Below are 27,869 nucleotides of genomic sequence, written 5' to 3'. Positions count from 1 at the left end.
CATGAGGAATGCAATAATCTGTGCAGGCCATTTAAATGCACTCTTCTCTGTGAAGCTGGCTGACTCTGAGGGGCTTGCTGTGCTCCAGTCCTCGAGGGCCCCCACCGACAAATGTCCCCCTTTATCCTCAGTCGAACAGAAGGGGCCACCTGTTTCTTTTGGCCATGGTTGGCTTTTGTTGCAGCAGCAGCAGCAGAGGTCAGCTCAGGCAGGGTACTTTCACAAAACTGGCTTGGCACTGTCTATATGTACATAAAACTCTCACAGTACTCAATTATTGTCAAAAGTACAGTTATAACATAATTCAAGTAAAAGTATATGCCTCAAAATTTAATGTATTTAAAATGTTCCTTCTATTATGTACAAACTACTGATGTACAAGAAGAGAAAACATACTAAAGAACTTAGAACGTCTTTAAAAAGTAAATTCTCAAGATCTTGTGTCACAATATCTCGTAGGCACTAGATCCAGGATGATACTAAGTTAATTCATCACACAATAAATGGAAATCAACTGGATAATTTTGTCGGACTCAATGTACAGTCATGTGCATGCATCTATGGTTTTCCTCATCTCTTCCCAGACAGGAAGAGAGTTCACTCTGTGCATCGGCATCAACACCTTAGCAGGTGTGTTCCATAGAACAAGGGCATGAAGAGAGCGAGCCCTTTTGTCTGTCATACAGTCTTTGTCTTAGTGCGTGGAGGCAGATATGCAGAAGTGTAACGTAATAGTTAGTTATGATATAGTCATATATTTTTTATTGTACATTCCTTAAAGGTAATGTTAAAATCTCTGAACTGAGTGTCTGTTGACAGCCCTAACAATTATACATAAAACTACTCAATTATGCAAGTAAATGTCATTTGCTACTTCCCATCTTTGACAACTGTGTTACAACTAGATAACCATCATGCCTAAAAAAAAAGCACATTAAGATTACAGAGTAGTACATGATTTATATAGCTAACCATCTATCTTGACTGGCAGCTGTAAATGCACTATCCATTGATATGGCATAGTTTGCATAAGTAATGTTAAATTCTACTATTACAGTACAGTTTACGCAAGTACAATACACGGTATGACATCCAGGCAAAAAGAAAACATATTCAAAATAAATACCCTCTGAACATGTTAAATACCTTAACCAAAGTACCTTTTTTATGTGTTAGTTATTCTTGCACTTTATTTTTCATACAAGAGGAATAGTTAGTTTACAACATGAAGCATTAGAAACACATGGAGCAAATATGTTGTCCAAATTTAAATATATGGTATTAAGCATCGTTGGCATGCCTTGATACTCTAAATACAAAAAATCTATTCTACTTTCATGAGTAAAAACAAATGACATAATGTATTTATACTGTATGTTCTATAATGTATTTTATGTGGATGTTATTGTCATGGTGTCAATCCAGCGTAATCCCTGTAAACGTAGAGTGAAAACCAATTTTGTTGGAATAGCACTCAGTGTTCCCAGCTTGAGAGTCATATGTCAAGTGTATACAAAGACCACACCAGTTCAACACAAATGACTCTTTTGTGCCTTTTAGATCATTTGTGGGGCACCTATTTTTGTTTTCCTAGTCAGGAGAGGTGACCTGACTTCCTTTACAATATAACTGAAAATAATCAAGAGATAAAATCCACTTCTAACAGCAACATCAGGAGTGTTGTGAGGCACAATCTGAACACAAGTTGCTCAAGTAAGTTTACTGCTGATCCGATTAATGGCTTTAATGCAAAATGCATACTCTATACTGTATATCGAAAAATCTGCACTGTGCTCCCAAGAACTAAGTGAAACATTTAATACAGTAGGTGCTAATGATAATGTTAGACGACTCATTTCATGACAGAGTACTAGTGTTTTACAACTTGAAACGTCATTCAGTTTCATATTTAGGGAGGATTCATTTCCATCAATGCAGGTTATGACAACCAGTCACTTGCATTGCATTAGGTAAAACAATATCAGGCAAAAAGGAAGAGAATTCCAGCATTTCCCATGCAGGTTTTGTACAGTATATGCAGTGTGAAATTTGGGTGGAAAAACAGGCCGCCATCAATTAAAATGTCTTTGCATGGGACTTCATGGCTAATTGCCTAAAAATCGTTGAGTATGTGTCTAATGATTGTAACAGCTTGAGAAAATGTGTACTACCATGTATTTCTTCCAAAGCAATTTGTCCACAACCCAAAGTCACGGTACAGTATCTCATACAGTTGCTAACTTCTTTTTACACTTGTGTGACAAGTAAGAATGTTTCAAAATGAGACGTGTGAGGCATTTTGTTGCTGTCAGTCGTGATTAAAGGCCTGACAGTTAAGCGTGATAAAAATGTTACATTGAAAATTCCCTGTTCAGTTAATAAAGGATTTGGACCCTGGAAAAAGATTATTTATATTCACATGATTTCCTATGGCATATATTATTTCCAACCTTGATATTCGACCTTAGAGGTTCCATGAGGAATGAGGAATTCCACCACAGCTGTACAACACATTACAGGGCAGTGGAGCTTCACATATGGAATGTTGAACAGTGACGTCAGAGAACAACTGTCTCCACAGCAGCGGTAAGTGGGCTAAAATGTGTGAGATGACGACTCCTTCCGTCATATCTTATATTTCATCTTGCCGCTTTCGCTGATCACGCAGATATGCTGGAGGGAAACGACAAATCAGGGGTCAAAGAAAAGATAATGAGGGAGTTGAAAAACAAAGCAAAGCCTCTCACTTACGTTAAGGTCCCTAAAATACTCATTATAGTCCAAAGCGTATCCAACCACAAAGCGATTGGGTATCTCAAAGCCAATGTCTGCAATAAAAGATGACCATAAATCATGAGTATACTGAATCAAGCATAAAAATGGTGGAATAAAATGCTTTAGTAAAAGTTAATGAGGCACATTAACATACAAGTGGTCATATACATACAGTGAGGGAGTTGTGCGGTGTTGTGAGGCACCCTCTTCACCAGCAATCTGAGGAACATACAAACAACCAACCAAAATTAAGATTTGTGCGGTTTACTTAGTGTTCATGCTGGTATTTATATCATGGGCCTTCAGGCTGCGCAATAAAGAACATATGCCAGGGGTGTCAAAGCGCGGCCACTAGGTGTCAGTAATGTTACATTGATGAGACATGACGTTATACTACATTACCTTTACACTGCCTGGAGTCAGCCATGCCATGGTCTTGATATCAAGATGATAGAGTGAAAAAAGGTTCTCCCATTCTGTGTGGAAGTGGTATTTTTTTTTTGATTTGACTCTAATAATGATAAAAAAAACTGATTTCAAAAGTCCATCCATCCATCCATATTCTATGCCGTTTATCCTCACAAGGGTCGCTGGTATGCTGGAGCCTATCCCAGCTGTCTTTGGGCGAGAGGCTGGGTACACCCCGAACTGGTCGCCAGCCAATCGCAGGGCACTATTTAGAAAGTCCTAAACAAGTTTTCTATGCTCTATGAAAATATTCAGTTTATTAATATTAAATCCTACTTCGTGGAAATACACTTATCATTGTCCCGTCTGGAACCAAGTAAGCATGATAAATGAGGTATAACTGTATGCAGAGCCACTTTAATGTTTGTTTTTTCAACAAGCTACAACTACTTCTATGTACATATGGTAAGAAGTTATCTAAACTTAAAGAAAAAAATAGGTGTATTAGTACTAGTACTCGTGTTATTGCTATAAACAGCTAAAGTTTTTCTCATTACATTACACTGTTGTGATTTTCTTTTGTTTCTTAGTATTCTTAATGATTGAATTGTATTTTTACAATATGTCGCAAGCACATTGGACACCCATATCTCAAGCAGTCTCTGTCCACCTGTTCATCAGGTTTTGGTTGATTGTGTTCCCACTTGACCAAACGAACCCTACTTGCAGAACAAATGCACCACAGTTCCCTTTAACCAAACCAATCATGTCAAGTGTGAACGCACCATGGCAGCGGATTTTGGCTACAGTCATACAGCACGTCAATTTAGATTTTTTTTACCTTCTTAATTCCCTAAGCAGAATCATTTAGTTAAGATAATATTGACTACCGTTACACAAAATCTTTGAAATTCCCACAAATGCCTTAAGGAGAATACAGTGTGCATACACTGCAGTAATCTTGATTTCCGGAAATGTGTTTGATAATGTGCTTCTTGGCATGCATGTTACTTCCCGGATGATTTGCGTCCATATTAACAAGTCACATTTTCTTGGCAATGTCAACGATGACATAAAGAGTGTGAACGTAACCATTGAGTGATTCACAAAGTGGACCAAGTTTTTGTTTAGGCTTTCCACAAAGTCATAACTCACCCGGCAACTTTGATCATTTTGGGCTTGAAGGCCTCAACGTGCTTCAGGAGAGCCTTCAGGGTCTTACCGGTGCCAATAATGCCCTGAGTCGCCCAGGCAGGCAAGACAGGAAAACAGGATTGAGAAAGCACAAGATTACCCACATGGAATTTCCAGACAAAGAGCTGATTAATTTCACAGTGTAAGAAGTGGGAGAAATTAGTCAGCTGTGTTTCTATTACGTGACCTATTAGAACTGGAGGAGCCTTTAAAATTAAATCTAGCTTCTGAAGAAAAACACAACTGACTTCTTGTACTAGAAAGTAGTGGTAACTTGAGTAAATTACACAGAAACAAATGGAATGACAGCAGCAAACTGTACACCTGATACTGTATCCTTCACCTTTATTTCTTCTTCGAATAGTGTCCATAAAATGCTATTGATAAAACAAAAAATATATATTTCTAAATGTATGTATACTTTACAAATAAATATCCAATAAGCCAAATAGTGAGTTAAAGTGGTTTGACTTGATTAGTATCTTTTAGCAGGAAATAATAGAGGGAAGTGAACAGGAAAAAGGATACATTTTCACATTTTTTTTTTTTACATTTTGACAAAATGCCTAGAATGATCTACACCCTTTCTCAATGAGGAATATTGAGAAATTCAATGTGCAATTTAATTCAATTTACAAAATATGGCCTATACAAACAAACTTTTTTATTTAAATGATTTACCAAACAATGCAGGTGCATTATTGTCCCACAAATTGACACTAAACAATATTATTGCCCACATTTTTTGCAATCAAATAACCCTCAGTTATTATATATATTATTATTGTTATATTGTGTATATATAATAATAATTACATATTACTGTAATGCAATATTTCCTTTAATATGTAATCTTTTACTCTGTAAAGTTGCAAAATTGGCGTTTGTGACACATACTGTATTTTCTCACAGGCAATTCATCTGTCAATATTAAAGACAAATCTTAGTGTTTTTATTTGATGTTAGTATCAACATTTTGGCTTTTTCTAGTTACATTACGCCTTTATACCTTGTTTTTTCCACTTTGCTTCGTTTTGCTATGGTTTCACCAGGAAGTCGAGTGTGTCCAAACACCTTTTTGGGTTTGTCAAGCTGCATTATCGAGGAGCTTATGCAGCTTTTAGACCGACATCAAACCAGCAGCGCATGGTAGTGTACTGCTTTATGTACAATTGGAGGTGCTGTGCGGCAAATGATAAAGTTGACGCCCAGCCAATTATAACTAGCACAAATGCAACCGCTTGGTGATTAAGGGTGCAGACAAGTCCGAACATCTATGTGGGTTGATCTGAATAATCTTAAGTAACTTTGATCAAATACAGATTTACTACAGATTCTGCTTGGACAATAAACACGTTGACATGGAAAAAACATGTCACTCACTGATGATGACGCTGGGAAGACCGAGGTAGTTTGAATTGCAAGGGCACTGAATGTACACTTACAATGATTCCTTGCACACGTCCACTTCCATATTACACTGTACTAGCATTCATAGAATGTATGTAATGACATAGTTCACAGTCTGATTGGCTTCTGGCTAACCTGTTTGCCACAGTCCTACCAGTTATGCTACATATTCAGGGGGATATGGATCCTACTGACTACTCGACTATTCTTGGTGGGTATTTATGTTTTTATTTTGTATTTTTTAGTAGGAATTTTACAAGCAAAGGGAGCCTGGTTCTGTTTTGGCTCTTTGTCCATTGACAGTTGTGCTCTGGGTGGACAAAGAACACTCTGTTACTGTAGTTTTACTAAAAATAAGAGCTGTCCACCACAGTTTGTCCCATTGGCGGTGAGGAGAAAGATCTAATCCCAATACAGACTGAAAGACCAAAAAAAATGACTTGAGTAGTTCCAGTATGAATGAACATCTATGATTCTCATTTTCCTCTAAATGCACTGCACCAACCGTAATTAAAAAGAGGAACCCTTGAGCTAGTTTGTCTTGACCTGGAACTTAGTCACAGTAGGAAAAATAGAGAAGGAAAAACATGGTTGACTCACCTCCACAATCAGTACGTTCTAATGGGGGCGGGTGGAGACAAGCAGGGAAAGAAAACAATTAGAGACAGATCACTAACTGCAAATATTGTACTCAATCATGCACATATTGAATAGTTAACAGGAACTAATTATACAATGAGCCAAGCAGTATGGGAAAACAAAAGGAAACATTATTCTATATAACATTATTTCTGGACTTAAGTGAATGTTTTGGACTAATTTCCTTACTGTGTGTAATTTTGGATGTGTTAATGCTAACTTCCCTGTCAGTTAACGTTTGGATTGGGCAGAGGTTGTTTAGTTGTAAAAAAAAAACTCTTTCCAGCAACAAGCTTTTCCCAAAATAGACAGGTATCTGGTCACCCCTAAAATGTCATCAGTTCTTCCATATCCCAAGTTTTATCCAGTTATGTTATTTGGAACACAAAAAGATAGCTGACAAAAACATTGGCTGGACACTGGGCCATTATTAAAAGATGAATGAAAAGATGGTCTAAACAAATATTAAATAGCTGAAATGTCTAATCAACCCAGGAATACTATTGATATGGGTCAGATAGTTAGGACAATGTAAGAGCTCATACTGTAAAAGGCCAGCTGTTTTGAGTTTACGCTACTTTTTAAACAAAAGATGCACCCAAGCATGCAGCCATTATTTATGTCAGCCACATTTACAGCAAATTACAAAGAGGGCAACTGTCTGGAACTGGATTAAGATCAAATCCCACACACTTCAGCAGTCATTTCACCAACATTATGTCATCTTCCGTCTTCTTCCCACATGTTTTGTCTCACTTCTTCCAGGTCAATACTGTTGCATTTTAAAAAGGAAAACTAAACATAGGTCTTACAGTACATTAGAAAATGGAGCTGGGGGTGGGGGTGGGGGGGATTTCATAAGCACGCTCAAAATACAAAACATTCAAAAGTGAGCAATGCAGGTTATGACTCAAACATGCAACCTCATCACCAATTCATGTTCCAGGCATTTAAGCCACGCCCGGTTGTCTATAGGGCGTACTGCGTGTTTGGATCAGCTGATGTGTATTACCTTGGAATACTCTCTTTAACCTTTGACTCCTGCTGTCGGCAGCCACACACACAAACACTCACACACACACATGCATACGCAAGCACATAAAGACTATGCAGATAAAATTAAATGTGTCTCAGTGTTGTGTTCTTACATGCCACATGAGAATTAAACTGAATTGCTCATGAAAACATGAATTAATGTCCAGAGTCTACGCCTCACCTCTAAAAATAAATCTATATTTAATTTTCCTCTACATTTCTCCACCCCTTACTTTTAAGAGTGTTACTTATTCCTTTTTATTTTGGAGTAATCCTGCTAGCAAATTATCAGCAATGTTTTTTGCACAACAGTTGTGAAGTTTCTAATAGGTTTATATATATGTATATACCTGGCACAGTTAGTGTATATATTATGTCTGTGATTTGTCTTTGATGGTCATTGCTCAACATTACAAATAAATATTGTACCTCCTGCATACTTAGCGCCAGGAAGAAAGTCTTTTTTTTCCCACTGACCAAAGATTCTCTAGAAAACAGAAGTGGTCTGTAACTCCTTCAGAAATACTAATCAAAGATCCTCTATATTGGCGCTCTGCTGTTTTTAAAGCCCAAGTTTTGTACTGAACATTGCGGGTCAGTGTGATGGTATTCATGGGTCAGATTTGGCTTGCAGACCGCAAGTTGCATCATGAATTAGTTCCAGAAGGTCTGACTCTACCCAAAATGTATAATAACCGAATCAAAATTTGTAAATCCAATCAATCTATTCCAGAAAGCCAAATATGTTAACGCAAATCATGTTTTTACATTTCTACAATTAAAGTTTTACATGCATAGAACTATTCAAAATGCATATAAATATGAAAGGGATAAATGAACATTTAAGGTTACTTTTACCTACATGGACGATATGACACAATATGGCATCGAGATCAACACAGACACCACCTACCTGTGTTATCATGAGGTATTTCTTCAAGTCAATAGTAAGGAAAATTGCAAGTGCCAACATTAAATGAAGAAAAACACAATTGAATTCAAGAAATAAGTCATGACAAAACACAAAGGCGGTGTCTGTGTTCATCTCACTGCCACACCTTTGGGAACAATCACATTTTGGAATCCTTTTTTTATGTTAACCAAAAAACACGGCAACGGCCCAGGCATGCTCACTGGGGTTCCACTACACTATATGTGATAATTATCATGAAAAATTGTATTATTAAAAACTGGCTCAAAGACCATGACTAACATTTTTCACATTTTTGATCAATTCGCCCAATAAATAAATATTTCAATGCTACTAGATACTTTCAATTCTTTAACACCACATGAGGGAGCCCAGACATGCATATTTTCCTTATCTAAGTCGTCCTTGCACAAAACAGCCAGAAGTCACACACAGACACACACACACACAATTCAATATGGTATGCATTCTGACAAGCTTCTAGCAAAACAAAACACTGTGATACCCTCCCTTTTACTGTTTTGCCTCCACTGAAAAACATAGAAGAATTGATTTAATTTACCCAAGGAGAGAGGAAAAACAGCTATAGTATTATGTCACTTTTATTATCAAGACAAGTCTGTTATCAACAATAAATGGTTCCTGCAGAGAGGAAATGCTGCCCTCTTGAGGCAGGTAGCTGTTATTACATGATATTTTGTATTTTAAGAATATTCATGCATTACCTTTCCTTGTAAAAATGACAGGTCCTCGGCTCCAAGTATGTGAAGATCTTCTGTCGACTGGTCATTCTGAAGAAAAAGCCGGGAAATATTCAGATGTTGTCATCGCTCATTTAACAACACTACACAAAGAGAAGTACACAAAGACACTACTGTTGCACTCGGCCATGAAATGCCCACCACGGGACAACATGAAATGCTACATTATACGCTATTTTTTTTAAAAAGGCTCACCAGGTAGCTTTTGAGACGAATAAAGTGGACCCTCATGGGGATAGTGTGGTCTGAGCTGCAGCTCAGTACCTTGATCTTGTCTACCAGGTCTGCACAGAACTGGTAGCCCCCTTTTAGCACACACAGGACCACGATGTCATGGTCCCCAAGGTCATCCATGATGTCTCGAGCGAGACGTTCCGTTCTAGGAAAACAAAAAGCACAGGGTTTACACGCTGGAGCAATTGTCAAACAATGTAAAAAACAAGGCGTCAATCTATTCTTTGTATTGTTTATTATGCAAAATCTTCTATGTCGGGGTGTCCAAAGTGTGGTCTTGGGGCTGTGTTTTATTGGCCCTCAGCGATTAAAAAGAAAATGTAAAAAAAACAGCAAAAATGGGGGGAAAAGAGCAATCATTTTACAAGAGGAAAGATGATAATATATAATATTAAAATAAGAGTCATAGTATAAAAAACAGAATAATGCTGCAATTAAAATTTTTTTTTAAATTATGTTCGGGAAAAGTGATTAAAAATGTCCATCCATCCATTTTCTATGCCACTTCTCTTGAATAGGGTCGCAGGGGGTATGCTGGAGCCTATCCCAGCTGACCTCGGGCAAGTGGCAAGGTACACCCTGGACCGGTCACCAGCCAATCACAGGCTGTCAAATATTAACTTTCTTCATTATTTATTATATATTTCTTATAGGAGTTAGATAATTAATTCATATTGATATAAAAAACTATTGTTATACTGCCTTATTTTCTCATGTTATTTCAGAATCTGTAAAGTGAACATGCTGAAGTGAAAATTTATTAATGCAAATGAGATTTACTTCTTCTTACTCCTTTTTGGAGATGTGGAATTGTGAATTGTACTATGTAATGTCTTCCAATGTATGCATGTTCAACATCAATTAAACCAGTACTATTTTGACTTGGAACTTGCTGAAAAAGCGTGTGCATCACTGACATACATGTACAATGTACACAAATACCTATATTTATAACTATACAAAATAGATATATTCTCTATATTTAATGTAGATCTTTGGGACTTGGGACCACAGCCTTTAGAAGACTAAATATTAGCAAAAATGTGGATTCAAAGTCTGTTATGAATTCACACCGTCATGATAGCAAAAGCAAAAAAATGTGTTCTCTCTTTGAATGCAGTGGAATTGTTGAGCTGCATGAGAAAGACCTCTGGAAGCGCGTCATTGCTGCTGAGGTTGGACTCAGTAAGACATTTTATCATTTCAAACTTCTTCAAACATCCTGAGAGTTACATATAAAATGTCACTGTCCCTGAGCCGGAGGATCCAATTGGCTGTCCATCAAAACACGGAAAGATCTTCGACCCTATTGAATGTTGTGACTGGTGCCAAGTTCAGTCCACAACGAATAACCCTCAAACACCAAACATGGGACGTTGACCTGAAGTGGTCCTGATAGCTTCCAAGGAAATCCCACCTGAGATATTTCCACACAGCATAGTGATCTGGGGTGCATTTTTCCTTCAATAGAACAATACAGCTTCCAGTTGTGCGGGGGTGTCAAACGGCAGATGGCTATGTGAAGATGATGCAGGGGGCATCCCTCATGACCGAAGGCCCTCGTCTATGTGGTAATGACTGGCTTTTCCAACAGGACAATCACTGTGTGGGACCATCCTGTGTTTTCTTGGGTCTGCCACTTGACCTTTTTGTTATACAACCCTTTAAGATCCTTTAAGAATCTATAAGAATGAGGTTTCACTACATCTATCCTCAGCAGCAATGGTGCTCAACAATCTGACTGCGTAGCAAGAAAACAACCCGTAGCGCATTGTTGAATACCTGACAGAAAATGGCATTAAGATTGTAAGTTTCTCATGTTGCAGCGGTCTTCTCCGTGCATGTAAACACGGGAACACACACACAATAATGGTCAAGCGTAGCATGCAGTGATACGAACACAGAAAATAACATAGACGGTTTTGTGAAACGCTCAAGTTAAGAGCAACTATCCGGAGCTACTTAATGAAAACCTGCCAGAACTCGGCTCAAGGGACGAGAGATTCACTACACTGCTGATGGGGATTGTCATACAACTTCATGTCAAAAAATACAAACTATCCCTTTAAGTATTTCCTCAAGAAGATATCTGACCAGCATTTTGGACTATTTGAATATTGCAAAAACGCTGGTCGTCTGTTTGTGTTTTGGTGTTTTTTTTACTCATTCAATACCAAATATGTACAGTATTTATACATTTTGATAAACCACAACACCTAATCCCAAAGACGTATTTCATACGTCTTTTTGTACAAGAGGAAAAAAAGAGGTGATGACACAACTGCACACTAAAAGAGGTCACTGTTAGATCAGTTTGAAGCCATAAAAACAGCCACAACGGGCAGAATTGTAATGTGTTCAGACAGGGAGTTTAGTTTGTGGCGTTGTATTTGTAAAACAACACTTTTTTTGTTTGTTTATGTTGTGGTATAGTTGTTTAGAGCGTGAAGGCCAGACCTGGGTTCGATTCCCAGGTTTGCATGTTCTCCCCGTGCCGTGTGTGCATGGGTTTTAAGCAGTACAGAAACTAGATGGATATACGGCTAAACTTCTAAGTGAAAGTTATGCTTGAAATGTATCTTTTCCCAAAAAGCTGCTTTTCTTGTTTGGAACTGATATTTTCCCGAAACTTACCTATGCTCTACTGCTGATTACTAAAGAACGGGAAAAGATGGAAACAAAAGAGGAGAGTCTAATCTTTCTTTTGATAAGTTCCATGTTTATCTAGCCATAGAACACAATGTTCTGTCAATGTCTTTTGAAATGACTGAAGTTCTGGACCAAGATTTGAACTGTATTTATGGGCCAGGTTGGTATTATTCCTGGGTCAGATTTAGCTTGAGGGCAGCCAGTTGAATGTCCCTGATTGGTTTACCATGTACATTTGTCAGCATGCATGGACCCACTGTACAGTGTACAGTGCATGTGACTGTACACTCAGTGAACATGATGCTACATTTCCACCAGTACAATGCTAAGCGGTAAGTATTATGCATTAATGTAATAGAGCAGTTACTTTTGAAGTTTTTCTTTTGTTTGTTTTGGTAAGTTGATGAAAAGTGTTCATGTACCTGTCCATGATGACTCCATGTGGAACGACGACACATTCCAGATCCCCTGCGTAGTGAGCGGGATAGCTGAAGAGTTCTAAACTGTAACCTGGCCAGTCATCGTCGATCTAAAAGCAAAACAAACACTTATATAGCCATTGTTGCAAGTTGTAAAACTTCTTAGCGTGCTTGCCGAGCCATAAAGCTTGCAGCCTGAGACACAAACCGCCAAGCAATTACATGTGGGGGAAATACAGTCGAAACGACTTCCATTCTACTTTTACTTATTACCACAATCCCGCCGCTTCCTCCCTCGGTTTGGAGCGCGGTGTCTGCCATGTTGTCTTCCCCCCTACGGTGCCACCACTCCACAAAGTGGTCATGCAAGCTTTAGTGGAGAATGTAGCACACTGAGGAGAGAGGAGGAGCGTAAAGGGGATTGAAGGAATGCTGGCTCGTTTGATTGACTCCCATAACACTCACAGCAGCTACGTACAGGAGGTGTAATACCGCCTAACGGCCGCGAGAGGGACACTTAGCCTTCGACTGCAAATAAACAACTAATGTGAGGTTATTCGTGACATATATTTAAACAATCGAAGGCGGGGTTGGCTTCATTGAGGGCCACGTCGCAGTAACAGCTGCCCTCATAGGCCCATTTGTAACTATAAATGTATTAATATAACCACGTGATATTATGACTTACTGACACATTACTGATGAAGTGAGAATGTCAAGGTAACAAGCAGACACTCAATTATTTATTTTTCGTAAGAAAAAAGATAATATTTCAGATAATATTAAGGTCGAGAAGAGCCTGCAGGAAATACAATCTGTCTGTGAAAAGGAGAGAACACTACTTTAGAGGGGAAAGGGTGAAGTGTATGATTGACACATTATTTACAGGATTTCGTCGGCCACATGTAATGAAACCTCGGCTTTGACGTTACTGGCCTACGGCTTTACATTAATAGGGACCTATTATGCTCATTTTGGGCCCTTTGTATTGTGTTGTGGACTCCTATAGTGTAGCTACACATAACCAGCACAGAGCCTTCTAGAGCTTCCAGAATCTGCACCTATTCCAGCTGTATTTTCTTTGATTTCCAAAACACTCCGGGCAGGCCATATGACAATATATTAATCAAAATGTCACCTCCATCTTTCTGTTGATTTATGAGGATAATCCACATAGTTTTTGTGTTTGCTGTATATATTTTTGCTCATCTGTGTATTTTATATGTATACATATATGTATATGTGTACTTTCCATATTTATTCTTCTATTGTATTAATTTAATATTTCATTTGTATAATTATTGCTTAGTTTAAAAAAATATATAAAATTACTATTTAATATTACAGTAATAAGAAATGTTTGATTTAGCATAACTGTTGTTAAAACCACTATACTGAAAACACTGAGTACACCCGCACAGTCTAAAGAAAAATTTTATTAAATTTTTTTGTTATGAAAATAATAAAAAAGATAGTATATTGTATATTCTTTTTTTAATTTGTTTTTATGAGAAGGACAAAACATTTAAAAAGCAGAATTTGTAACAAAGCTTGTACACCCACTTTTGTATCATGCACTTATGAGCTAAGCAAATATTTAATATTTAAATGACCAATAAATGCATAATATAGCTAATAAATTATTCCACTTTTTTTAAATTTTAATTATATAAATATCAGGTAACAGTGATAAACCAAAAGAGTTGCTGACTTATATATAACCTATTCGTGTGTTTTGGCTTAGTAAATCCTATACATCACGCTGTTGTAACATTGCCACCTTGTGGACAGAAAAGGAATACTCGGCTTATGTGGTGCCTGTTTTGTACCTCATTTGGATTTACTGACAGCCAACGAGAGAGAGAGAGAGAGAGAGAGAGAGAGAGAGAGAGAGATGATGTGAATGAGTACCACCCAGGGGATCATCAGTGGCACTCATTTCGCCATCATCACCATCAACATCACCATGCTGGAATCTGCTGGATGCTGTTGAGATGCAGAGACAAGGTGTCTGCTCTTCCTCCTCCTCCTCCTCCTCATCCATGGCGGCAGCTGTAATTATATGACATGCAAGGATGGCAGGTGTCAACATTAGATTTCCATCTGATGTGTTTATAGTGCCATCTCCCGGAGGGATGAGGAGGTGTTAAAGCTAAAGTGACAAAATCCATCAAGGAGGTAGAATTTTTATCCGGCGTGCCAAGTTTGATCACAATTTTAACCTTTAACTACAATACAAACTTAAGCGTTCATCCCTGCATCGAAACTACACCACAACGGCACAACCGATTCACCCGTCATTTTGTATATCAACAGATTGGGAACCAAACAATAATTCATTAAATGTAGGTTATTTTTGCCATGACAGTCCACTGGTATCAGCAGGCCAGTTAGTGCAGTGATGAGTCATATTCAGGAGATGGAGCTACAGGACTGGAATGAAACAATATGGCCTATCATTTCATAGGAAATAACACGATAATAATAAAAATATGACACGTTTTAATAATTGGAATATTTTTGTCGTGAAGGCACAGAAAGCCTGTTTACAATTTTCTAAATACATTTTTAACATTATTAGAGCCCTCTAAACATGAAATAACACCCCTATTGTCACCTTTACTTTTGTATTACCCAATATAGTAGATATCATCGGAAAAAATAAGACATAATTAGACGATAACAGACTCACATTAGCAGTTGTTTTTTCCTGTGGTGACTATTGTCTCATCAGTGCAATGTAATGATTTTAAATGACTTTACACTCATATTACCCAAAATAGACAAAATAACAGCAAATAAAACTTGTGCTAAAGTAGTGTTTCACACTCACATTCATACCTACGGAGAATTTGGAGTTGCTAATTAACCTAGCATGTTTTTGGAATGTGGGAGGAAACTGGGGTACCCGGAGAAAACCCATGCACACACGGGAACAACTGCGTGCTAACCACTCGGCGACCATGCATCAGTATGAATTCATTCATTCATTTTCTACCGCAAGGGTCGCGGGGGTGCTGGAGCCTATCCCAGCTTCAGGCAAGAGGTGGAGTACACCCTGGACTGGTGGCCAGCCAATCACAGGGCACATATAGACAAACAACCATTCACACTCACATTCATACCTATGGACAATTTGGAGTCGCCAATTAACCTAGCATGTTTTTGGAATGTGGGAGGAAACCGGAGTACCCGGAGAAAACCCACACATGGAGAGAACATGCAAACTCCACACAGAGATGGCCAAGGGTGGAATTGAACTCGGATCTCCTAGCTGTGAGACCTGCATGCTAACCACTTAGTAATTATTTTGTAATAAGAACATGAAAAAACTTGTTTGTGACTTTTTAAATACACATTTCAACATTATTAGAGCCATGTGGACATGAAATAGCACTCCTATAGTCACCTTTATACTCATACAAGGACACAAGAGACAGCCATGGCTTTTAACATTACCAAGCGAGCGAGCTAACTAGTTAGCCTCCAATTTATATTTACTGTATTCTAAACTGATTAAAGGGTTTAAGATGCATTGGAAAGAAAAAAAATCCTACCACTTCCACACTGAACGGGAGGAGAACTTCTTTCACTCTATCATGTCGGACATGCCATGGCTGACAACATGCAATGTGAAAGTAATCTAATGTAGAATACTACATAATATACATATACTTTTGTCTTTCTGTAATTTTTCCCTAATAATACTCCATAGTCAACCACGTAATAGTGATCATTCATGAAATAATGAATTTAGAATTATTAATAATTCAGAGTGAGGGAGCGGCAATTGAACCACGATATTAGTAGTAGTACAGTAGTATAATATATGCGGTGTATGATGTTATTTCACAGTGTAAAAGTATATGAAGGTGTTTAGTTAGTGATGGATGTTACTGTGACACAAACGCCGAAGTGTGTGTTTGTGGTGAGCGATGGCGCACGCAGGTCAGAAGTCGTTTTGGGACGAGGCCTTGTCACATTGTTTTTGATGGCCATGCCGCGGCGGTGTGAGCAGACCTCCTCCTATCCCCCCCGAGGGCGCAGTCCAGCAGTCTGGCTCTGGCATTTCACACTCACTCAGCAGTCAAGGCCTGTGAGCGTCTGCAGACTTCAGCGGCGACTGCTACCTTCTCCCCTCACCGCTTTCGCCGGCCCAATTATGAATATTCACTTGCGCTGAAAGTAATTCTGTCCGACACGCCAGCGACTGTCCTGCCGGATAATGTCAGAGCTCTTGTTGGGTGGGAGTATTTTAGGGGACAATCTGGCAAGGACGTGGACATTATTGTGGTGTGCTCATGTTACGATGCTTTCATTTCATTGTGTTTGTCAGCAGGGTTATATGCTAAAACTACCCAACGACCCGACTTCCGTATCGATGATTGTTTGGCCTCGATGGAGGTCCTGCACTCTAGAATGAAGTCATTTCGGAGACAATCTGGTAATTGTTACTATACTTAACTTTTATTAGGTTCACAGAGGAGTTTATCGTATGTCTTCATTTGGTGTTTCCCAAGACAAAAATCTATCAGGGAATAATTTCTTTGATCTTAAGGAAAGATGAAATTAATTGCTATCTATGCAGGTTCTTCTTTCAAATTAGGATTATTGAACCTTGGTGGAGGTCTGCACGCCACTAAGTACTGCTCTAGTTATTAAAATAATGATGAACAAGTTCTCGAGTCAACTAAGTGCTATTGTAGTTTTTAAAATATCTAATTGTTGTCTATAAAACTGTTAAAAAAAATGGAACAATACAATTAAATATATGTATTTAAAAGATAAATTAAAAATATAAATAAAAATTATAACTTAAGTCATAACTTATTTACTTTTCTCTTATCTTTTTGGACTTGAATTTTGGATACAATAGAGAAATATGCCATCATTTAAAAGATAGGTAATTGTATTTGCATTAAAAATATTATTTTTTGTACCCTGCCTCTCACCCAAAATCAGCTGGGATAGGCTCCAGCATATCCTAGTGAGGATAAGCGCCATAGAAAATGGATGGATGGATTTTGTTTCAGCAAAAAAATTGGAAAAAAATAATGTAATTCCGTGTATTGGATATCAGTGTTAACTTTGTCATGTTCTTAAAGGGACCTATTATGCTTTTTCCACTTTTCTGACCAATAAATGTAGTTAGAATGTTGTATTCTCGTGTTAAAACGACGGCAATGTTTCAGATAATGAGGTTTGTGCATTTTGAAGTGAGCCCTGAAAGAAGTTTGGATTGGCTCAAAACGCTCGGTTTCAAAAGGCGTGGTAAAACCGTTCCTTTGTGATGTCACAGAGGGGTGGACTTCCTTATATGGTTCATAGTTAGGAAGCACTTTGGGCGTGTGAGGAAGGAAATACAGTTGTAATAGGTGCAGATCCTGCAAAATCTGAAAGGTTTCCAGTGTGGGTTATTGTGTATAACTGCTCTATAAGAGTCCATAACTCAATACAAAGGATGGGAAAATGTGCATAATAGGTCCCCTTTAAAAGTAAAACATAGAAAGCCACTACCATATATGCTAACTGAAATGCAAAAAGAAATGCCATGGAGCCAGACAGGAGTAATTGTAATGAAACTTCCCAAATATGACCTTGGCTTATTTTAGAGTTATCCTTCTAAGGCAGCACAATAATATGACATGCCGTGTATGACAGCGTGCTGTTGTATCACATGTTATTTTTTTTACGTGTGGAGGACAAAGCAAGTTTTGAACAACGGTTAAGAGCTAATTATGAGTGTAGGTGAAGCAAAAAAAGGAATATCCTAGAAAAAGCATATAGTAATAATAATAAACAATAATAAATACCACAAAACGGGTCACACAACATAAAAAACACGGCCTAGAAAGAAGGTTACAAAGTTAGAAAACACATAACACAGAATCGGACGTATAATGCCTTTTTTCAGTGCTGTTCCAACGTCAAGAAATCAGTCTGATAGAAGCAGGCCATCAAATGTACATAGAGATGTACGTATTTTGGTGCGAGGCTTACTAAAAGAAGAAGTGGAAAAGAAGAGATTGTACCGTTTACCGTATGTATGTATGCATGTATGTATGTTTTTGTCTTTTTCACAACACAGCGCTTTGGGCAAATTGGTTCTTTCACGGCGAGCATGTCTGCATGGAGCTGTGTTGTGGATGTGTACAAAGCCATTAGCATAATGACTTCCCCGTTTAAATAGATTGTGGCTCGTGTCGTCAAACGCAAACCCAGTTAGAGATGTCCTTGACGAACTTTCTTTTCTGTCGTTTGGACTGAAACGTCACAGCCTTGAGGGGGTTAAAAAGGTTAGAAATATTTCACAAACAGGATGGAGTTACTGTGATGAGGGTACCATATGTTACTCTTTTGGTTACATCAGCATTTTTTGCATCATCAGAAACCTGTTTAATCGTGTTCCTAGAATCAATTTCAATTATAAAAATATAATAATGCGACCAATTTATCAATATGTTAGTATAGACATTTCTCAGAGAGAAAGTCACATAAAAAATAGTGATAGTAACACAAAAAAAGGTAATTTCACGAGAATAAAGTTACATTACAGGACAAAAGTATTAATATAATAGACTTAAGTTGCAATATTTAGAGGGAAATTACATTTTTAGATGAAAAAAAACAAAAAAGTCATAATTTTATGAAGCATAAAGTCACAATTTCACAAAAAGCGGTAATACTATGACATTATGACAAGTCATAATTTACAAAAAGTAGTAATCTAGTTCTAATATTATAAAGTATACTATATTATTACAATTTTTTTTTAATTTTTATGACTTTTTTTAAAATGTGAAACATCATAATTTTATCTTAAAATTGTAATTTTACCTCAAAAGTGGTCATTTTATGCAGGTAAAGTTGCAATTTTACAAAAATGAAGTTGCTTTAACAAGTAATTTTACAAAAAAAACAGGGGTCATTTTATCAAAGTAAAGTCATGAAATTATGAGAAAGAAGTCTGAATCTTATGATGAAAAAGTAATGTTTTAATAGTAATTTAAAAAATGTACTTTTATGTCAAACAGGCATAATGTTACATGAAAAAAAATTCGACCATGACAAGAAAAAAAAGCTGTAATTTTAGGTGAATAAACGTATGAGTAAATATGAAATAAAGGTATGAGTAAAGTCATAATATTATGAGAAAAATCCAGACTTGTGAGGTAACTATTAATCGTACAGTTATTTTTATCTCTTCCAGTGCTGACGTCGTACTCCTTCATACTGTCCAAAGAGGATTGTAGAGGAGCCATTTCAATTGGATTTTTCCGAAATGTTGTACTTGGTCACTACAATATGGAGACATACAGAAGGGATACAGCTGCCCAGTGGTTTTGTATACATGGAGACTATTTCCTATGAAAAGTATGTTGAGTGGATTATCTCATGGATTTCTTCATCCCGACCATAAAAGCAAAGAGAAGAACTGTAGCTCCTACCTGGATGGAGGGTGTCCTCCACCTTCATGAATGACGTCAGGCTTGTCCCATAATGTGATGACAAGTATTTCTTTATTGTTTTACAGATAGCATACTTCACAGGGGTTACCTTAGAGGTCAAAATGTCCCGACACAACTGGGTTAAAAGACGCCGGAGACACAGGGAAGGATGGACATTTTTTTTTTATCAAGCACACATTGTAAACAACTGAGCAATATTAGTCTAAAATGGCGTACCATAGGATAGAATAGGTGAGAGACAACAAAATGTAGAATAAGTAAGAAGATGTGCCTCTTGCTCCAAAGACGACTTTCATTTTTTACAAAACAAATCCCGGTCACTGATGTTGTTCTACTTTTGAGTGGCTGAGAGGTAGAACGACCATTAAAACTTTGATTTATTTATTGGAACATTTGTCACTGGAAGTGGAAACATGTGACCATAATAATAATAATAATAATAATAATAATAATAATAATAATAAGTAAGCCCAGCCCTCGGAATAGAACTCTGTACAAACCTCTCGACTGATTCTTTACAATTTCATTGTTTGTATCCCAAATGTCCAAAGGTTACAAGCAGAGGAAATACTATTTGCTTTTTGTCAATTCGGCTTTTTCAACAGTACCTCTGCGCACAGCGGCATTGTGAACTCCTTTGTTTAATACTGTAAAGGTCAGTTCTGGTTTTCCATACAGGTTGACGGCGCACAGGTGGATGTATTCAGTTGGAGGTATCCGAATGAACGCTTCCGGGTCCTTCTGTGGGTGATGTCACTGATGAAGGGGTCGGAGCATCTTGCCAGCCGCCATTTGTCTGGAAAACAAAACACACAGAAAGATATTGTCAGTTTTGCACTACTTCGTCCATGGTAGAATGTTGTGTGGTTTATCGCCTTGTTCACGTCATTTCATAAGCCAGGGAAAAAAAGAGCCAAGCTTACAAATTTCAAATCCTCCTCGAAATGTGGTCGATTTTTTTTTAAACTTGTTCATTAGTATCATGAAAAATTACTAAAAGAGTAATGTCAAAAAGATAGAGTTATTATTAAAAAATATTACAGTATTAGTAGAAGTACTATTTGAGGAAAAATGAGTGGAAAGTCATGAGAAAAATTGGAATTAATAATGATATAATAAAAACAATTCGTAATTTTACAATAATTAAGTGATATGAAAAAATGACAGGCTTTGCTCATAGATAAACAATATCGTAAGAAAAAAGTTGGAATCATGAAGAAACATGTTACAAAGTAATTTAAATATAAAAAAAGAGAAAATATGTTATGGTATTTTGTAAAATAAAATGTGACAAAACAAGAGCAAGTAGTTGTAATTAAATAAATGTCTTAAAAAAACAAATAAAAAATTACAAAGATGAAAAGAAGAACATTTTTGGGAAAAAAGTATAATATAACAAGAAACAAGTCAGGAAAAAAGCTGTGGTGTTACAACTGCTGTAATAGCAATATTACAAAAGAGTTTCAAATTTATGAGTAAAGTCATAATATGAGAAAAGAAATTGGAATGATAAAAAAAATTATAAAAAGATTATTTTATTTTTAATTTTTACAAGAATTAAGTTGTTTTATTAGCATTGGATATACAGTATTTCGTAATATTGCAATTTTTTTTTAACAAGACTACAATCACAGTATGAAAAAGGTTTTGTTATACTGTAATGATATAATCAGAACCATCAGTCCGATTAGTCTACATGTGGCGGTGATTAATCTAAAAATCGAAACACATGACCACAACGTGACCCTGTAGTCCTCCTGTGAGGATGTTTACATTCCTTGTGTTGAAAGGTGAAAGGGCAAATGGAGAAAGACCCAGGTCTGATTTACGGGAAATTTCAGTTTCAAAGACGACCTAATGGAAGTCTGCATAAAATCAAAGTTGTGTGTACATATTGCAATGATGAATTGCCTTTTCATCAAAGCACGAGTCAGAAGTACCACCTTGCTTTATCACATTGCCCACTAAATAAAGACACGGTATAGCTGTATAGTTTAGAAATGCTGCTTTGTTAAACATTTCTTCATTCAAACAGCATACTCCAAACTAAATTCAAGCCAATCATAGTAATTCCGTAGATAAAATCGACTTCATTAAGTCCAGGGTAAATGTGTGATTAATCATGATTAATCACAAAGTAGACATGTGATTAACTTGATTACATTTCACAAGACAGCACTACATTTTATACAGCATGTATGCACATACAGGAATTGGACCTGTAACCATTGGGTTGGGAACCACGTACCATGTCTCTTCTGTAGAATTGAAAGATCGAATGATTCAGTCACACAGCAAATTGTGTGAATTCAGCAGGAATATATATCAGTAAATATGAAATATAAAATAAATATAATAAAAACCAACACATAACATCATGAGCGTCTTAGGAATGAACACAAAGACAATCTGGCATTAAGACAATGTAAAATATGATGACAAAAATAGAATATATGCATCGAGGAGTGCTCCTTCATTAAAATATCACTGTCACTGGACATCATTTGAGAATGTAAAAAGCAGCAAAATGCTTAGCATTCATATACTTCCAAATAAAAGAATACATTATTGTCTCAAAGGTTGGCCAAGTTCCATTAGGGACATAAATTGCAATTTCAACGCTATTAAGCCAGAACGTGCTTTTCGGCAGCCGCTTATTTGCCAAAGCCTGTTATTTAGAGCAAAGAGCGTCTGTCATGTCATTCCTAAGCCAGTGGAGGAGGAGGGGAGTAGGTGGGGGGGGGGACAAAACATTTCAAGCTTTCTTGGGAGTGGCGACGCCCACCAGCAATTTGCGGGGGAAGGATTGTCATGTATGAAGGAGAAGAGGTGAAGAACTGACGAGGGAGCAAAACATCATCAACGTCAAATTGAAATAAAATGCACATTATTTATTTACTTTTTTTTCCAAGATTATATGTATTTTTTTTACATTAAAAAATCCTGATAATGTTGAGGGAGTCATGATCATTAGTATTATAAAGTACTATAAAATACTATATATTAGTATTATAAAACAACTGAATTAATTATATTAACATGAAATAAAATGAAACATAAATATAGGAAATGATCATTCACATGCAAAGGATTCAAATGCAGCTTGTTTACGACTGTATATATTTGATTATTATCTGTAAATAAATAAAATATCTCCAGCAGATGCATGTTTTCTTTGGGCTCACAGAGCATCAAATGAGCAAGGACATGATATGTCATCTCCAACTATCATCCTTGTTTGGATTTTTTAAACTACCTTCAGGCTTTTTTTTTCCCCCAAAAGGTTGTATACTACGCTGTATAGCTCTTTCAGACAAATAACACACTTTGTTCTGTATGAACTGTAGCTTTTCATCCACATTTCAACACATTGCCGAAGCCACAGCCACTTAGTTTGAGGTTGAACATATTTTGATCTAAAAATGTCTACTTTTATTGGTATGATTTGTAAATAATAATGTGCGTGTGTGTGTGTGTGTGTATATGTGTTTGGGTGGGTGGGGGGGTAAAAGCAGAGGGACTCCTGTTGCACATGGCACTGATCTCCATGCATGCATGTTGTTATTATAGCGCGCGAGGGCTTGTTGCAGCCTTGTCAGTGTGGCTGTTTGTGTAGATGAATGATCGGGCCAATGTGCTTGGACTGTTAGCCCAAAGCCCCGCTCCCTCTGTCCCTGCGACTGTCGTATTGATTCTGTTCAAGCCCGCGCAGCCTGTCGCTATGGATATACATGTTAACACACCGCCTCCAGTGTCGCCTGCACCGCCATACCCAGCCCAGCCCGGCCCAGTAAAACGAGACCTAGAAACAGGCACCGTGACTTATTTGGTACTTACAGTAAGAACTACAATAAACACAAATACAAACCTACATACGTATGCACAGATTGCTTCAGAAGTTGTGTAAAGTAGTCAAAAATAAGACTATTCAATCTATACAATCATTTGTAGGGATCTAGATGATCCTTGGCAAGGACTTTTGCAGAAGGTGCTCAAAAACAGCAGTCGTCCTTGCCTTGACTGATGGAGAATCTTTGACCAGATTTTTTGCAACAACAAAAAGCAGCGCGCTCCAGTTTTATACTGTAGAACAAGGGTCTCAAACACGCAGCCCATGGGCCAAATGTGGCCCGCAAGACACTAGTTTGAGGCCCCCGCCTTGATATGAAAGTTTAATGTTAGTGCGGCCGGCGCAAGTTTGATATGGATGCTGTATGGTATCATGTACCCAGAAAAAATTATTACGTTTGATTAATGTTCATGTTAAAGGTTAAATAACTGTTAATAGTTATCCTCCCTATCCATGTGGAAGTGGTAAGTTTTTGGCTTTTTTAAGTTTAAAGGAAATAACTTGGAGGCTACCGTTTAGGTCGCTAGCTCTCTAGTTTGCGAGTTAGCATGTGTCTCAAGACCCTGCAGTTGCGCAATATGTTGTAAATAAAAAATGTGACTATAGTCGTGTTTTGTCATGTCTACAGGGCTCTAATAATGCTTTGTTTGCGGAATGTGGGAGGAAACCGGAGTACCCGGAGAAAACCCACGCATGCGCGAGGAGAACATGCAAACTCCACACAGAGATGGCCGAGGGTGGAATTGAACCCTGGTCTCCTAGCTGTGAGGTCTGCACGCTAACCACTAGACCGCCGTGCCGCCCCGAAACAAACAAATAATATTATTTTCATCATTGCATGGTTATATTTCTGCATTTGAGAACACAGGGTAGACTTTTCAACCCTCCATACTCTCCACAAACAAACCCAATAGAGATAATCACCAAATGTGAAGCCACTTTTGGAGGTGAAGGTTATGTTTGGAGGTGGTGACTATGCCGCACAAGGCAGAAGAGCATTGTTGTCATAGGATGACACCTGTGTCCTTGTTCCTGTCCACTGCAGGTGCCGTGCTAACGCTAATATCCCCCGACAGACTCGGAGCGTGTCCAGCCAACTCAGGCCGGTAGGTGCCTCATTGCCTGCCAGCCAGGGCACGGCCGGAGAGACAAAAGTGGGAGGGGGAGTCAGTTGGGGGTCGACTGGCTGGACAACAGCTCAACTGAGACAAAATACGGTGGCACGCAATCGTCACAATGCAGGCGTACTTACGTTGATGCCCTGTGGACTGTACATCTGGCTGGCGGCGAGGCTGTCACTGTATCCGCCGGTCTGGCTGATAACATGGCGAAGGGTATCCACCTGGAACAATGGAAGTGTGTGTGTGTAGTGGGGGGGTGGGAGTGGGGGGGGAGAAAAAGCTCAGGTCAGACAAAAGGTCTGGATAACAAAGACAGTCCGTGCATGAGAAAAGGTCAGTGTGATAGGAAAAGGGTACAGTAAACAGGAAAATGCTACAAACATAATCAGTGATTTGGCCGTGTGTACAAGCTTGATAACAAGTAAAAGGACATGATAATAGAATATTTGGATGAATCCATCGTCTACCTTTAAATAACACACGAGCGTATCCACCTGAATATAACACAGCATTAATATAAGATGACACTGCTTTTTCGCTTTTAATATGCTTCCCATATTTTTCTCTTGCTGGCTGGGAATTAGGAACTCCAACCATTTCTGCCTGATGCTTGCCTCTTTCCCTCACCCAAACAAACATGTCCTGGAAGCGATTGCTCCGTGCTAACACGGTGAAAAATCTTCGACAAAAGAGTGCAGCCGAGTGGCTCTAAGTGACGTCACAAAAAGTTGGTGTTAAGATGGTAAAAACTAGCACCCAAATTCACTTCTAAATGCGCAAACCTCATTATCTCATGCTTTGGTATCTTTCACACGATAATACAACATAGTAACAACATACATATATAGGTCAGAAAAGTGGAAAAAAAGCACAATTGGTCCCGTTTAACTGCATTAAGTCAGCCATGGATGAATAGTCCTGGATGACATAGTGGAAAAAAAGGCCCCCCCATTCCATGTTGCTGTGGTATCTTTTTGGCTTCTTACTTTGTCCTTCCTTCCCAACTCAATTTCTAAACCCAAGTTTAGAATAAATACAACGCTGCAGTTTTGTTAAAGAGTTAGCCATCCATTGTGTCACTTGAGATCCCGTATCCTGCACATAAGCGGTGCAGTGTGGTGTAAACAAAGGTAGCAGTACGTCTATATATGGCAGATTAACGTTAGACTGGCTGTCCTGCATCACAGAGACGATGAATAATAGCTTCATGCCAATCTTTTTGAAAGGCATCCGATCAACCTACATTATGTCCTAGATGCTACAGCAAAGGACTTTCCAAATGCTAACGGTGTGTTATTATTGCTTATGTCTACTTTATTAAGTAATAAGAGTATAAAGGTGACTAGTCATTTATTCATTTTCTATCGCTTATCCTCATGAGGGTCGAGGACGTGCTGGAGCCTATCCCAGTTGTCTTTGGGCGAAATGCGGGGCATGTATTTGGAATGTGGGAGGAAACCCGAGTACCTGGACAAAACCCAGAGAGATGCCCGAGGAGGGAATCGAATATGGGTCTCCTAGCTGTGTGGCCTGTGCACTAACCACTCATCCACTGTGCAACCCTATAAAGGTGACTAGTCACAAACAATCTTTTGAAGGTCATAAAGAGGTTTTATACCTTCTAGCGACAAAACTATTTCTGTTATTAATATTCAGTCATACTTTTCTGAAAAATACCTTTTCAAAAAACTATTACACATTATTATTAGTATAATTATTAGTGTTAATAGCTGATCACAACATGTATATGAAACGACGGAACATTGTTAGAGGTTTTTTTTAGAGGGATTCATAGTCAAAATAGGTGTATCCCAATGACAGCATTGTTAGCTAGCTCAAATTAAGTCGTTATCTCGTGTTATAATGCACAGAAAATGGAAAGAAATATGTGTTCATGTTACACATAATGATTGGGAATGATGGGCAAAATACCCCAAAAAGTGTAGGCCCTTTGTTGCCAGGTCACTCTTTGTGTGGATGACAGGAAGAAATCCTCCGATTTGCTCACTTAATATCGAGTGAACAAATAATGAGTGATGACACCCCCCTTCAGCAACAAGCTTGGTAGCTCAGGATGTCCTTGGTGTGAAATTATTTCCAAGTTTCATTTTTTGTTGAGACAAAATGTTTAAAATACATATGATACTTTATCGATCCAGTGGCATCACTGTAAACAAAAGCATTCAGTACGTGAAGTGACATTACGTAGAGGGAATAGCTGATGCCTATATCGGTATCAGTTGGAACTATATTGGAACTCGGTAAGAAATCCAATATCAAGCATCTCTACATCTCTCTGTAGTTGTGAAAGTTGCACTGGAAAACTGCCATTTTCGTGTTCTGCAAGGTACTTTGCAGCTTTTGGCAGAGCTGTCAGCCAGGTTATGCTTGAAAAAGCACACCTGCCATTTGGGTTTCACTACAAATTACTCTACTCAAGGCTCATTTAGTCACACTTTTTTTTTTAATCTTCCTACCTTTCGCAGAATGGCATGGAGCAGTTCTGACATGGTCGTAAAAATAATCCATTAGAAGAAATGTGAGGTTCCAACCCCGAAGACCACTTTACCTCCTTTAAGAGTTGTCTCATTTGCATATTCATGAATGACCTCAAGCGTTTCTAGTAGCTGTTCTAAATAGAGAAGGGGTGCGTGTGTTGGATGAGTTGAGGAATGATGCCAAAAGCGCTGAGAGAATCACCACGGGTGGTGTTTCCTCAACTGGCGGTGACGACCTGTAACACTCCAAGAACGGTGGTCATCTCCATCCACTGGGGCAAGGTCGGAGAGGCGCCGTGCACCAGTGGCTATGTGAAGCCGTGTCATGGGGTGCTGACGAGTGTTGCGACACTTCCAAAAACTGTCCTCCGTCGTTTTCTCAACTGTGCCTTGACAATGGCTGCTACATTAACAAAAGCTTGAGGCTTAATGTGACCTCTGGGTCGTAGTGGAGGTCAAGATATTGTGTTGTTCTC

The 27,869-nt window shown here is 38.1% G+C and overlaps 2 protein-coding genes across 3 annotated transcripts in view; both read right to left on the bottom strand.

Annotated features, from left to right (window-relative positions):
* Positions 1 to 690: 690 nt before the first annotated feature.
* prtfdc1b (phosphoribosyl transferase domain containing 1b) lies at positions 691 to 12,929 on the bottom strand. The gene is made up of 9 exons (XM_058068794.1): positions 12,729 to 12,929; positions 12,459 to 12,565; positions 9,349 to 9,532; positions 9,118 to 9,183; positions 6,388 to 6,405; positions 4,339 to 4,421; positions 2,948 to 2,994; positions 2,752 to 2,828; positions 691 to 2,673 (listed from the first exon to the last, which is right to left on the bottom strand). The coding sequence occupies exons 1-9, from the start codon at positions 12,774 to 12,776 to the stop codon at positions 2,626 to 2,628; spliced, it is 678 nt and encodes a 225-aa protein (XP_057924777.1). The 5' UTR covers positions 12,777 to 12,929; the 3' UTR covers positions 691 to 2,625.
* A 7,027-nt stretch (positions 12,930 to 19,956) lies between these two features.
* Positions 19,957 to 27,869, bottom strand: part of LOC131125285 (pre-B-cell leukemia transcription factor 1) — a 68,397-nt gene continuing 60,484 nt past the window's right edge. For both annotated transcript variants that reach the window (XM_058066690.1, XM_058066689.1), the window contains 2 exons: positions 25,027 to 25,116; positions 19,957 to 20,720 (listed from right to left, as the gene is read on the bottom strand). In XM_058066690.1, coding sequence (XP_057922673.1) covers positions 25,070 to 25,116 — 47 coding nt within the window. In that variant the 3' untranslated portion in view covers positions 19,957 to 20,720; positions 25,027 to 25,069. The remainder of the gene's footprint in view (positions 20,721 to 25,026; positions 25,117 to 27,869) is intronic.

The sequence above is a fragment of the Doryrhamphus excisus genome, chromosome 3, assembly GCF_030265055.1.
Source record: "Doryrhamphus excisus isolate RoL2022-K1 chromosome 3, RoL_Dexc_1.0, whole genome shotgun sequence".
NCBI lineage: Eukaryota > Metazoa > Chordata > Actinopteri > Syngnathiformes > Syngnathidae > Doryrhamphus > Doryrhamphus excisus.
The sequence above is the reverse complement of the archived record's forward strand: the minus strand, read 5'-3'. Positions and strand labels throughout refer to the sequence as shown.